Source organism: Condylostylus longicornis, unplaced genomic scaffold, assembly GCF_029603195.1.
Source record: "Condylostylus longicornis isolate FDR11 unplaced genomic scaffold, ASM2960319v2 ptg000119l, whole genome shotgun sequence".
Classification (NCBI taxonomy): Eukaryota; Metazoa; Arthropoda; class Insecta; order Diptera; family Dolichopodidae; genus Condylostylus; species Condylostylus longicornis.
The window spans coordinates 235234-250872 of record NW_026578087.1 but is presented as its reverse complement, the minus strand read 5'-3'; the positions used below and the strand labels follow the sequence as shown (position 1 = coordinate 250872).

Sequence of the window (15639 nt, the reverse complement as noted above, 5' to 3'; positions counted from 1 at the left end):
TATTTTTTCATAATAAATACAAAATTTTCACATTAGCTATTTTGTATATGCATGAGTCAATCATAAATATTTAAAAGAAAATTTCCATTTTAACAAGGATCTCTGCATAATATACCAAAAATTTATGCAATTCAATAGCAAAATGAACAAAACATAATAAACAACACTTCAAAATAACAAAAGCCGAAAAAAAGAAACCTACTAGCACAACATTAATGTTCATACAAGGTCAGTTACTTAATTTTGACTGGTTATTGTAACTGACCTCGGTAACATGTTGGTCGGTAATGAAAAAAAAAAAAACCAAATTAAAAAAAAACGCACAAAAAAAAAAATTTTTTTTCTTATGACTAAAAATTGTGGACAATTCAAAAAATTGAATAGGGGGTGGTGAGTTTTGTATACTTATATGATCAATCTACATTCATACATGTATGAGTATGAGTGGGTGAGCGGGTATACATAAATTTTGATTATTACTTTAATTATGACATTTAGTTTTTTTCTAATTTCCGGTGTTATTGATGAAAATATTTTTGTATGTGTTACAAGTAAATTTTTTTTTTATATTTTGACAATTGAGTGAATGATTGCAAATTATTATTGTAATTACAACGTTTGGAAAAATTTGTTTTTAATGATATTCATTCATTGTAGTATACGACAGCAACACAATGATTTGTTTCGGAAGTCTTCATACTTTTTTCTTTGGTTTTTGCTTTTCTTTATTGTTTTATTAAATTTAATATTTAAATATTTCAAAATTTAAGGAAAAAATATTATTGCGTAATTTTTATTGAAGGGTAAACAAAATTATAGCTGAATAATTTTTATGAGTAAATAATTTAATTATTATTGTGGACAATAATGTCAGATCAGTAGTATATATTTGAGTCAGTGTTATGGCGCAGTATTAGTAGTAATGTTTATCATCTCATTACGTATAATGCATTGTACCTGGTACACAATGGCAGCAAAAATTGTTATATTAAAAAAATTTTTTCATGTCTTGATTTGCTCGAGGTCACAAGAGGATCCTCAGCAAATCTGAAGGAATTCAAAAAACTTAATTTTCTAGACAAAAAGAGCAATTTGCCTTTTACGTAAATAATAATTTTATTATTTTAGCTCGAGTCCATATATTGTATACAGTAAATTCTGTTAACTCGAATATTTAATTCTGAAAATTAATCAATTTTCATTTGTTAATTAATTTTTTTTTATAAATCTAAGTATGCTAATCCTTTAATATTATTAATGATTTTCTAAAAATGTATTTCTTTTTTTTCTCAATTCTATTTTCAGTTTTGGTTAAAAAAATCGAAATAATAAATTATTTGGTGCGAACATTTTGAAGTGTGCTTTTAAATACATACATATATACAATAAATTCAATTTAAGAAGACCATAACAGAAAACATAAAGAGAAAAAAATGGAATTCAGATTTGATTTAAAACCAATTTTCTCACAACCAATAGCAAGGGTTGGAGTTAATCTATTACCACATACTTTTCGTGGGGATCGTAGATCGGCATTGTAAGTAAAAGATTTTTAAATATGTGTTATAAAATATTAATTAAATATTTTTTATATATGTACAATGCCAGAGATACATCAACAAAAATGCAAGAAATTATTAATACCGTAGGTGAAAATTCAGCTAGAGCTCAGGGTTTATCAAAAGCTGTAACAACAGCACAAAAATTACGTCAATCTGAAAATCAAAAAATTTATTTATTGGTTGATGTTGATGATGGTAAAAGGTACGAATTATTAATATTATTATTAAATATTTTAAATTACGCACAATTAATTTTTTATTTTTTAAAATAATGAATACTTTATAAATATTCAACTTTAATTCTAATTTAAATTAATAATCTAATTAATATTTGCATATTAAATTAGTAAGATTAGAGATTTTAATCCTCTGATTAATAATTAGTATTAAAAATTAAAGCAGTTTTAATAAATTTTACTAAACTTGATCAAATGTAGAACCTACCCAAATATCACCATTTGAAAACGTTATAAATTAAGCGCCAATTACATAATGTTCTTATAATATTTTTGATGTAAAAAACTAACACGTTTAATCGCCTTTTTTATGAATTTAAAATGAAAAAAATCTAAAATAACCAATTATTTCAATATGATGGCCAAGCAGTGTTCCCACTCGGAAAAAACAAAATGTATCCAATTTCGAGAAAAAAATGTATCCAAAATGTATCCAACCTCGTAAAATAGCATTATTATAATAAGTCTCTTATTTTGTACAAATTAACCCATAATTAATATTAATTTGCTTCATTCCACAACATGAGTTTTGTTATTTATACTAAATTCTTTAAGAAATCACATACAACTTCTATTATATTTTAAATGTGAAAGTTAAGGTCAGAAAAAACATACGCATATATGCCTTCTGTAGTTGTTGAACTATGCGGTAAAGACGATTGACCATGAAAACGGACAAATTTTAAAAAATATGTACATCCAATGCATTTTCTATTACATCTAGCTAACACTAAAATATTTTTGGTACGTTCTTGTATGAATTTTCTAAATTTGAATACAGGAAGAGGCAGTTAATAAAGTATCTTTTTTACTTTCTTATAAAAAATTCGGAAACCTGCTTAGAATAGCCAGCAAATAACATTTATTGATGATAAAGCAACTTCGCGATTTAATATTAGCAGCATTTTAACTGTTTTGTAATATTTATTTAGTGTTTGAAAAAAAATGTATCCATATTTCAGTAAAATTTTAAAATGTAGCCAATTTCGGCATTTTAGCAGATTTGAGTATCTTTGTATCCAAGCTCAAATTTAAAGCAAAAATGTATCCAAATGGATACAATTGTATCCAAGTGGGAACGCTGTGGCCAAGTGAAATATCAAAGAAAGAAAATAAAAAAACATTAATAATTTCTTGTATAAAGACCACGTAATAATCTTTTTAAACTATTTATACGCAATACGCATACATTTACCGCATTCATGTACGCATATTTTGTAAAATACTACACTCTATATTTCTTATTCTTGTATAACCTTTGAACTTTTTTTTACTTTTTGAAATTTATTTTTTCATATTCTTCTTTAATATAACAGAGACATTAAAAGGCCCATATTTTGTATATTACGTTTGCATAATTTCAATCAAATTTATAATAATATTCAATAATATTCGATAAAAGATGATGACGTCGTCTATACACACACACATAAATATTATACACCTTGTATATTTTTATTTAACGATTAAATAAGTTTCCTTTTATTGAAAATAACGCACCGCTTTTATTCAATGTCATTTCTTTTTTTAATATTTTTGTTTTTCTTGTTTTTCGGCAGTTTTTCCATATAGTTTTTTGAATTCTGTTGCTTTACACATATAAAGTATGTATATAAAATGTAAACATAATGGGAATTCAAACACACTTTTTCGAAATGAAATGAAAACCAGAAATAAAAAATATTGGCCTTGATGGCGCCTTCAAGTCTCTATTCAATTAAAGTATTTAAATATTACAACCAAACCATAATATAATTAGTGTGTGTGTGTAGTAAAACACAATATACCCAACCCATATATGGTAATAGAATATGAAAATTCATTTATATTGAATAAATATAAAAGGAAGAGAAAAGAAAATGGTTGTAAGACAACTCCTGCTTTATTATACTAGAAAAGGCCTATACGAATTTTTTCTTCAAAATCGATATTCTTGTATTTTAACGCCAAATTTATTAATGTTTTTACAATAATTCAATTTCAAAAAATAATTGTAATTCGAGAATGATTTTACCTTTTTGTATGAGTGTCTACAATTGGTATGCTATTTTGATAATAAAGGACAACTTGTCAATTATGTTTCCCACACCAAAACAAAACTATAAGAGTACAGAAATTTTTTTTTTATTTAACTTCTCTTTGCCTTTTTGGCAATTCCAAACAATACAAGTCAATAATAAAAGAGAAGGACAAAAAAAATTTTTATTGTTATTAAAGTATTATTTTTCTATTTACTTAATTAATTATTATTATAATTTATAAAATTATATAGATAGAAATTTAATCTTATTTTTGGGAATTAGGGTTTATTGTCAAGGGAAATTCTGTGTGTTTATAGGAAATCGGTGAAAAAATATTGATAATTTTGCTCGTAATTTAATACTATAAAAGTAAATATTTGGAAATTGTGTAAGAATTTTATAAATTGACATTATAGACATTATGTAATAGCTGTTATACATTAAATGTATTGTGACATCGTAGTGTAAGATGGTGTAAACTACTTGTGCTCTAACAATTTTGGCAATAAATCAATGACTGGAATGGCGAAAAGTAATTTAAAAAGGAAATTTTATATGATATTCAAATATATGGCTTTGCTTAATCGTAGAAAGGTAGATAAAGCAAATTGAGGAAAAATAAATAAACTATAGGTATTCTACTTTATATTACAATCATTAGTCTACAATTAAAATCATTAGTTTTTCTAATATGAAAAGTTTCATACGAAACTTAGGTTCCATCAGGATATGAAAATATTCAAGAAAAATTATTCAAGGAAAGTCAGAAAGAAATTACTCCATTCTTCACTTATCACTCATAGACACTTTTTAATCTGGTACTTTTCCAGGTTGCCGTAAAATTAGTAAATTTATTCTTATATGTAAGGATGGTATAGCCTCAAAAATAATTGCAACTTTAGTTAATACTTAGTTTTACAACATAGAAAAGCGTGCTATATTAAGTATGAAAGGCAATACTGTTTTCAAAAACAAATCAAGCAGAACTTCTACGTTATTTGATCTTATAACTCATATTGACAAGGAATTGTATTCCAAAACGGAGCTAGCCATAATATTTTTCGATCTGTTAAAAGTTCTTGACTCAATATATCGAAATAATCTATTGAAAGTATTACACTGTCTAGGTGGTATCTAGAACAGAATTTAAATGGTTTGTAAGCTATCTCGAAGCAGAAAATAATACACAAAATACTGAAATATGAAAAGTAAAGCTGAATATATAGATTACTTCAGTGGTTTAGTTAGTTCGGGGTATGTTTACTGGGGCGAAAGCTATTTTTGTATTACATAAATGTAAATTGCCAATATTGCCCTCAATGGTAAAATATACATGTATGCAGATGATTTAGATGTGGAACTCACTGATGATAATTATAACAATATGCAAAATAAAATTAACAACAAAAAAATCCTTGTATTTATGAAGAATTGACTTTGAATCCCCCTAGAACAAAATACATGATATTTAATACAATTGATAAAAAAGGCTTGATATAAAATGCTAATGACATTAAAAGTGTTAAAACCTATAAATATCTTGCATTAACAAATGACAATGAATTAAACTGGAATTGTCACGTAGGCGAACTCAGAAAACAATACAGAAAAATAATAAACTCAGTAATAAATGCAGGAGCTTTTATTTTTAAAAAAGTATCTTCAATCATCACGGATAGCAAAGCAACAAGAACTGCTACAAATTACAGAACAAACAAGGGTGAATCTAGTAAGTTATCCAATACAGTTGCATCAAAATAAAATTCCTACATGAATGAAAACTGTAAAAAATAAATCATTTAAATTTCATCTAAGCTCGTATCACGAATAGCTTATCTTCGCTAATAATGCTACTAAGAACTTAAAAAATATCACTAAACGCTTTTAAATAAATAAGTACAATGAAAATTTGTTCTTAGACACTAAATCTTACGATATGTTAAATTTCTAATCACTTTTGAATATTTTTTTCTGAAAATTTAATTTTATAGTTCGGGGTTGCGATACTCGATTTGATAATGTTCTTTAAGATGGTATGCATTTATGTACACATAGTGTTTCGTAAATCTCAAATTACGAAAAAGAAAGTTTTAAATAATTTCTTCTCTTTTACACTTTTAATAAAATTTTTACTGATCGTTCTTTGTTTTTATAGTTTTTTGTTAAATAATTCAATAGACTAAGTCAAGCATAATTTCAATTTTCCAACCATTAATGAAAAATGTTTTAAAAAAAGTTTTTTCTATAAGCACTTTTAGGTTAGAAATTATTTTTTCTGATAAATACAAAAAAAATTTTCGTAGCGAATAGAAAACAATTTTTTTTCCATATTTTTTCCACAAATGCTAGAATAACATGCTGGAATACATAGTGTTTATTAAAACAATAGAATTAAATCAAAATAGGGTGACCATTAACAATATTATTTCTAATTTCTTGGTAAAATGTCTTAATTATGCCAATCTATTCTGCAAGAAAATTATTAATTTCATTTCACTTAATTACAAAATTATGAATTTTGGTTAAGCGAGGCAATGGGTATATGTTTTGTAAATTTATCACCTTTCAATGGCAATATGTTCACAATTAGGATCTATATAAACGCTACTCTGTCAATTATGACCTCCGTTAAACAATAACATAACTCTGAATTTTTTCTTGAATGTCTAGTTCTTAACGTTGAAATAACAATGAGAAGTGGAATACTGTAGACTGTAGATTTTACAAATTGGGTAATAAATAGTGCAGTGCAATCAGTGTCCCCCCCCACTACGTATTTTTTTCATAGTGAAGCTTGATTCCTTTTTTTAAACAAACATTCAATGGTCACTATTTACAATAATATGAGAAATTTTTATTTTCGATTATATTTAAAAATTAAAGTAAGGTACAAAGACCAAGCCTATACATTTCATGGCACCATAAATACACCGATCGCGTCTGTGTATTCGTAATTTTAATTTTTACTTTTCTTTATTTGCAAACCTTTTTTGTATAATATTACAAATTTATGTAATCAGAAGATTTACATTATAATTCGTATTATGTTTGTATGTAAGTATGCATAAAATAAAAATGAATATTATAAAAAAAATGAAGTAATTAGGTCATAACCATTCAATTCTATATTAAGTTGAAACAGAGGGATATTGTAAGACCAACAACAATATAACAAGGAAAATCTAAAAGGATATTTTGAATTTTTAAAGCAAAATACAGAAAAACAAAATTATTATTAGAAATATTGAAAATATTTGTGTTGGGAATTCTATACGACTAAAAAATATTGAAGAAAATTAAATTGTAGAAAAATTTTATGTAGTTTTTTTTTATTCAAAGTAGGTTTCCCTATTAAAAACTCATTTATCATAGAGTAATTTAAAGTTTATTAGAATTTGTTTGTTGTTTTGTTCTTTACCTATGAAATTATTTATATTGTGCTATACAAAATGAACTATTTTAAAGATTTTATTAAACAAATGGATTAAATAAATTACAATAACAAAATTACTATTTATGAAAGTTGAAACCTATCAAATTTATACGCAATCATTCATAATTATGATTTATATATTCCGATTTAAATATAGATGTTTTATAGCGATCGAATAGTCCAAGTGGGGTGTACTTTAATCTACTGATGAGTAATGTTAGTGCAATAATAATTTTGATATGTGCGGAAAGAATATGCAATTAACCTTATTACTGTTCCCCTACTTTAAAATATCAAGAGATTGTTTGGAAGAATAATGACAATTGAACAATAAGGGCATTGCATAAAATAAGGGGTAAATAATAGTAAATTCTGAGATCTTTCCTGAACCGATTTTGATGAAAAATAACTTTGAATATTTTGAGGATTGATCAACTTTTGGGAAATGTCAGAATTCGTGAAGTGAACTTTCATTATTGGGGCTGACTTTAGCTGACGGAATTTCTTGAAATTTAACATTTTAATTCTATTTGCTACTGGAACTAAATGACAAAACTTTTGAAGGAATTTGGATGGCATGAAGTGTATTTCTACTAAAACCCAAATTAACGTTATTCTATGTATGTTATCTAATAGCTTATTAGCGCTCTTAAAATCTGAAATCCATTCACTTCGGATCAATTCTCTGAAAATTTGCTAAAAAATGAAATCAAAATTTCATTCGTTTTTGTGCGTTTAATAAAAATGTTTAATATTAAATTAGCTCTTAAAACTAAAATATTAAAGAAGGTAAAGAAAAATTACTTTCTTTATTTGTATAAAGCACGAATAAATTTACAAATAATTAAAATGTCAGTCTACATTAAAAAAAAGTTTATAAGAAATAAACGTAGAACATTATGGGTAAAAAAAAATTTATAATGTTTTTAATTTTTATTTATTTGTAACATTTTTAATGCACGTTATTCTGAGAAAATAAAGTTTTATTTTTATTAAGAAGAGAAATTAAATTTAACATTGAAAAAAATTAAATTAACTTGAATATTCTTAATGGGATATAATTAATTATTTACAGCTCGTTTGAGGTAAAATTAGATTTTTTGTAGGAAAAAAGAAGCAACAACAGTGAAGGGATAATATGAAATTTAAGTATAATTCTAGTTAAACAAGTATTCTTGGAAATTAAATATAATAATAAAATCTTACTTGTAAAACACAGGTAAATACGTAACTATATATTGACGAACCCATTGTATTAGTAAAATTGCCATTTGCAAAAGCATGTGATACGGGTGTTCTACAATGTTCTTTATCGAGAATACAAGATAATGGACTTGATATCCAGTCACATGAGCAAAATCTCTTTTACAAAACGGTGTAGTAGGCGACATCTGCTACTAATTTGTTCAGTTGTTTCATAATAGCTGTGCTTTATTTCAACGTCTCCTTCATAGTGCCAAAACGTAAATCTTGTTTCTACCGTTAATTAATTTTTTTCTTTTTGTTTGAATCGTTGTCGTCCTTCGGCTTCCCGTAAATTGATGTGTCATTAGAATTTGATTGCAACACATATTGAAATCTAAATTTCTCTGTGGTTACAATATTTTCGGACTCTGTCCGCAACAAAAAAATTCTTATTTTAATTTTGTGATTTTTGTACTAATTCTCGGACTTTTTACCGAAAACTTCTACAAATTTTGTTAACATTAGTTAAATTTTAGTATTTGTCTTTTACATTTATTGAAATTGTTAAAATAAAAATACATTTTTTGCTATAAAAAGTTTGAAATAATAAAAAACATTAAAAATTCGCAAAACTTGTAAACGAAAAAGTAAGGAAGGAAAATCCCATAAACTCCATTATTAACCAATACTTTGTTGAATTAGTTTGAAATTTCATTCTTAATTCCATTTTGAATACAAACCTCAATTTTTTTTTTATTATTTTATTTTATTTAGATAATCAAAAACACGAAAACTTTATTTTTCTATTTTAATTTCTTTAATTTTCTTTTATGTATAGTTTGTATAAAGTCTACTATAAGTATACTAAGCATATTATATAGACTAGACTAAACTATATTTACTAAAAATAGTAAAAGATTCAAAGATAAGCGTTGATTATCTGATCGAAAATTATACTATGATTTTCTTATATTTAGGTACCTACTATTATTTTTGGAATTCTTTGAATACGCAAAAAACAAAATTATATCTTGGTCAATGAACTTGTTGTGTGCTCAACAAATCCAATTTTCTATTTAGATTTTTTTAAAATTTAAATGAAAAGCAGACATTATTGACAGTATAATCTTCACATTCATGTATATATGTGAAATATATAAATTTTTATTAGTATGTAGCAATGTGTATATAAACTATTTATTTAACTTTATTGATTTCCTGAGAATATAAACAAAGTTAATTAAATTTGTATCTTGTTTTTTCCTCTAAAAATTCAATAATTTGGTAAATTAGTCTTTGGAGGAAGAATGAAAAGAATACAGGGAAATTTTTTATTCAATTTATGCGAATATAAAAGTTTTTATATTTCCTTCTTACCACTATGTATGTGTGTGTATAAGGAACACTGAATTTGGTAAGAGCGAATTTTCCTTCATATAAAATTAAGTTTTGAATTTGTAACTTGGATAAGTCTTTAGTAATAAAGGACGAATCTCTCGTTTAGGATGAATTTTTAAGTAATAAAGTGTTACAGTTAAGCTAACATTAAAATCAAGAAATTAAAGATTAATTAATTTTTCATTTTCCATAAATTTTCAATTTTCGAACTGTGCAAGTGGATTTTTTTTGAACAAATAATACGAAACAGAAAACGAATAGGCAGAATGAAATTCTTAAGTACATTTTTTCAAAATATATTTATTGAAACTTGGTAATGTTAACGAAAGAGAATGATTAATACAATAAAAATTTAATAACACATGGTTGATTACAAAAAAATTTTATATAAAGCTCAACAATTTTCTTTTTAATTAGCGTGTCATTTCTTTGGTATCTTATTAAAAAAAAAATATTGCATATGCTATAGGCGCATTAAAATTCTAGTTATTATTGTTGCATAAATGTACATAGCTAACTGGATAGATAATCGATAGGATCAAGAAATTCAATAGGATTTTAAACTTTTATTTTGAAGAAATTAAAGAAATTGATAATAATAAAATTTAAAAAAATTTAATTAATGCACATACGTATGCATATATGCAAATGCAATTAGAGGAAACTTACTCTATAACGTTTTTGCGAATTTCGAATTTTTGATTAACTAAAGGGTTAATAAATTATTATTAAATATTTTATTATCTTTAAATATTTTACCACCTTATTTTGCCTGGTTGAGTTTGTACCGACCCTCAGTAAAGGAGAAATCCGACTGTACCATAACGGGTCTAAGTGGTTGAGGTGCTCTCTTCGGTGCGCCGCATCAATTTAATCTCAATCTTATCGTCTTTAAAGTATGAAATTTTAAACAGAATTCAATGAATTGGTTCCTTCCTATTTCTGGGAGTGCAGGAATTCATCATATTTTAAGAACTGCTATGTATGGACATTAGAATCCCAAATATTTGTTAATTAATTTGTTGTATAAGATGATGTATAAAAAAATATTAATGCCATTAACGTACAAAAAGTTCTTCCTGTAAGACAAAAGCGGCTCATAGACAAGAAAACAAACTCAAATTAAAAAAATTATTATAATTAATGCATTTAGTCTAACATGGTAATTTAATATTTATTTTTTTTTAATTAAGTTTTTTTTAAAAAAATTTTGCAATTTAATTTTATTCCATAAAAATAATTTAATTTTATTTTTCTCTTAAGAAATTTTATCTTAAAAATTTTTACGGAAAATTTTTCCCAAAAAGAAGTCAATGTCTGCCAAAGTTTTTTTTTCTTTTTTGTTGTTTATGTCCTTATTATCCAAAAATACTAAATGTAAGTATTATTTATTACATAATAAAACATAAAAAATTAAAAAAAGAAAGAAGAATGAAAGACAAAAAATGTGAAAAACAAAAACCCTTTTGAAGAAACGCCGAGACACGGCGACTACTATATGAAATTGTGCTATTCATCTGTTTTATTCAAACATGTATGTGTGAATACACGTGCATTATTGTGCAAGTAAAAGAGAAAAATTTATTTATATGTAAGTTTTAGATTTTATCTTTTATTAAATGTGTATATTATGTGAAGATGCAATTTAAGGAGTTCAATATCCTTGTTATTTTTATTCTCTCTCTATATATTATAAACTATAATAATTATCGCTATCTTTATTTTCATTATTATCATCATCATCTTTACCATCACCAAGATTGCTTTATAATTTTTATATACCATATTATTATTCGTCGCATGCAATCATATTGAATGCACATGAGCGTACTGTTTGCGTCATATATAGACGAAGTGTAGACGAAGAAAATGAGGAAAATTCATAAAAAACACTCATATATATAAGGACGTACATGTAAAGCTTGTATATATATATGTGTATATATATATAAGAATATAAGTAATTGTAGCAATTGAGTAATCTTAGGTATAATGCATTTTTATTATGTCACACGTATATTTTTATATTTATGTATGTATGCCATTTAATAGCGATAGCAATCAAATTGCATATACATATACTCGCAGAAGCAAGAAGATGCAATTTCCATATATAAAATATGATACCGGATAATTTTTTTCTTAGAATATTTTCTCTATATTTAAGTATAGAAGTATATATTGAACAAAGTATGGTTTCAACAACAATTTAGAACAAAATAACAACTACAATATGAGAAAACAAAATCTAACTAAAAATAAGTTTCGAAATTGAGGATTTTTAAGAAAAAAAAAATGTGTTTACTCAGAATTTCCTTGCAATCCCGTCGTATTTATAGAATAATAAAATAAAAATACTACCGCAATATGACACTTTTTCTTAAAAATTGTTTTTTTAAAGCTTGCGAGTTTCTCTCTTAACTAGCACATAATATATATTGTATATAGAAATTTTGAAAAGTTGGACTCTTTCTACAAGAGATTTTGATGTGACCTCAAATTAAAACTATGTACACGTGTAAATATTCTATTTTCTTACAAATTTCTATCTATACAAGTGAAGAAGAAAAATCACAAGACATAATTATTTATATAAAAATTTTATATGGAAAAGCTCAGTTATTGAAATTATGAGATAGAAAAATCTACCCTGTTTTAATTTAAATTAAGTCTAGTTATGGAGGGTTAAATTATTTTTGTAATTAAAATTTTATATTAGTATAATATTTGGAATTAAGAACAGCTATGACAATCAAAAAATAACAGATAAGGTTCGAAGAAAAACGACTTATGTCCATTTATATATCGAAAGTTTTGGGTAATATTCATAAAGTACAATGGTGTAATCTAATTATTTTGGGTAAAATTAACACCTGGTATTATTAATTTAGAAAAGTTATTGAACTCTGATTTCTTCCAAACGTATTTCATAAGTTATTCCAAAAACAAAAATTACAAAATTTTAAAAGTTCAAGTATAACATTGTTAATAACTCATAATATTCTTTAAGGCTATTAGGTACTCAACTTGTAATTGCATACAATCATCTGTTTCTTTTTTCCCCATAAAAACAGCCAACCATTAATTCTTAAGTCAAATGAAAAAATAATCGCATAAAAATACAAAAAAAAAAGTGCAATTGTAATTTTTGAATTAAAATAATTGTCAACAAATCCTATAAGTATGCAATTTTTTTTTTCTTTTTGAATTCAATTTTTATTTTAAATAGCAAACATTTTGGCCGTAGTCATTTTTAGTCGCTTTTAGAGTGTACTTAAAAAAAAAGTTATTTATAGAAATAAAAATTAAAATTATTTGTTTCCATTTTGTCTCTATATCATCGAGTTTTACACCGTACGACCAGGATGTTATTTAAAAGTCTAAAGTGAATAATGAATAAAAGATAAAAAACAAAAGGTTTTTTTGCTTCTTTTTGTTTTTTTGGATTGCATTTTTATTGTTGTAGAGAAAAGATAATTGAAAATAATATTTTGTGTTCTTGAATAACTGCATACTATATGTATATACATAATTATTATATGTATGTATATATAGCAAATGTAAAATGAATAAAACTTTTAAAAATAACTTAATATTTATGTATGAGAGTGTTGAATAAAGTGCACATTAATAATGAAATTCGAATAAAAGTGATTTTACAACAAAAAAACAAAATGAAAATTATTTTAAGGATTGAATTTTAACCTTTTCTTTTGACACGTTAAAATGTTTTTTTAATTAAAAATTACAATTTGTTATACATATTTGAGAAATCTGTGCTAATTGAGGATTGAAATTGATTCAATCATTATTATTAATTAATTGAATTTTAAAAAAAAAATTTAATTTCAATTACAATTGAGATTTGATCCTTTTTGATCCTACGAAATTTTTTTTCAACCTTACACTAGTGAATAATAGATAGTAAATAAATCATTTATACGGGTTTTGATAAATTAACAATCTAAAATTTTCTGAAGGAGGCGAGCATCGTTATGGCGAACATCGTATACCTAATTGAATAAATCGAAATGCTCCCACGTTGTCCCATTTCTTCCGGTCTTACTATTTCTAATTTTAATATTTTTGTATCTTACTTGCATATTTCTGATTTTTTTTTGTTAACTATGGAAATAATTGACTATGCGAATAATTGGGTAAAGTTTGTTTTTGATTTCCTCTCATAATTTTTTCCATAAAATAATTTTTATTTCTTCTACCCGAACAAAGTTCCTGTATATGTATTTCTGCTAGAATTATATCAGTAACATGTAAAAGACTGTTTTTCAGATTTCCAATTTACTCCGGATTGTAAACATTTCAAGTATTCCTCTGAATTACATAGTGTAGATTCGTAGATTCTAAGGGAACTGAGTGGGACAGGAGTAACCCCCCAAGCCACCGCGGCCATTTTTGACTTATTGTAGCCCCCCCACTCTCCCGTCTATAATATGCCCGTCACAATCACAAAGCCGGAGATATCCCTAAGGGAGTTGGACAACAGTTCCCGAACACTTAGTGACCCATGTCCCTTGCACCCTTCCGTGTCCCGCCAGTGACGGCCGCATTCCGCCGCGAGCAGGCAGGCAAGCCTGGCCCCCACGGCGGAAGAAGGCAGACCGCAAAAAGGCAGTGGCTGCACAAAGTCAGCCCCAGATCCCCTCCGCGCCAGCTCATCGGCAACTTCGTTGCCCGCATGGCCACTATGGCCCGGCACCCAAATGAGCATCACTCTGATGCCAATTCCATAAGTGCAGCAAGGCAGCTCCAGACCAGCTAGGATGTAACCTGAGCTGAACGAAGCACCAGCAGTGCAGCCCTGCTGTCTGAGAACACATAGATGGTGCGGTTTCTATACCCCCTTTCCAAATTGATTCTCAGACAGATCTCTATTGCATGTATTTCGGCCTGGAACACTGTGCAATACGGGTCAAGGGTTGCATATACACGCGTGTCCGGGCGGACACCGTATACGCCCGAACCCACACCCGACTCCGTTTTGGACCCGTCCGCAAACCACACGCTCGAACCCGACCTAAGAAAACAGAACCCTGTATCTGTGGTCGAAGTTGTACCGCGACAGGTATCCGACATGGTTATTCTAAGAATCGGATCGCTCTCAATGAAGTCTCCGTGAGTTCTGTGGACAAATTTTAGCCCTGCCCCGTCCTCGCCAGAGAGAAGTCGGTAAGTCACTACAATCGACAATACCATACAATCGACGCATAGGTGACGATGGGCCTAGCAAGGGCCGTATATAGCCACAGTGCTATTCTGGGACTAATTCCCCAGGTCCCCCCGATGAAGCTCCTACACGTCCACAAGGCAGTCGTAGCTCTCAAGATAACTCTATCTATATGGATATTCCAAGAGAGACGATCATCCAGGGTTACCCCCAGATACTTCACCTCCCTCGAGTAACTAATACGTTCACCAAACAGAATTGGGCTCGTTAATCTGTCCCTGCTTCGGCGTCTGGTGAAGGCGACTAAAGTGCTCTTGCTTGGATTTATATTTACTGATAGGCGTTCTGAGATTCATGCAAGGGATTGCTTTACATCGTCCCTTATAAATTTATCAATCACTTTTTCCTTCACTTCAATAGAAAAGAAGTAAGGCTGATTGGACGGAAAGACCTTGGGTGGTTGCTTGGTCGTTTACCCACCTTCGGAATATACGTCACTTTAGCCACCCTCCACACCTGAGGGATGTAACCCCACGCATAGCTGGCACGAAAAATTTCCAACAGTGCTCTAGTGATATGTTGGAAACCCCTCTGCAAAAATGCAGGTTATATCCCGTCA

The 15639-nt window shown here is 27.3% G+C and overlaps 1 protein-coding gene across 1 annotated transcript in view; it reads left to right on the top strand.

The window, feature by feature from the left end:
- Nucleotides 1-1379: 1379 nt before the first annotated feature.
- The window catches only part of LOC129614771 (alpha-tubulin N-acetyltransferase), a 41832-nt gene continuing 27572 nt past the window's right edge, over nt 1380-15639 (top strand). Inside the window, exons 1-2 of the mRNA XM_055529628.1 lie at nt 1380-1537; nt 1609-1764. Coding sequence (XP_055385603.1) covers nt 1434-1537; nt 1609-1764 — 260 coding nt within the window. The 5' untranslated portion in view covers nt 1380-1433. The remainder of the gene's footprint in view (nt 1538-1608; nt 1765-15639) is intronic.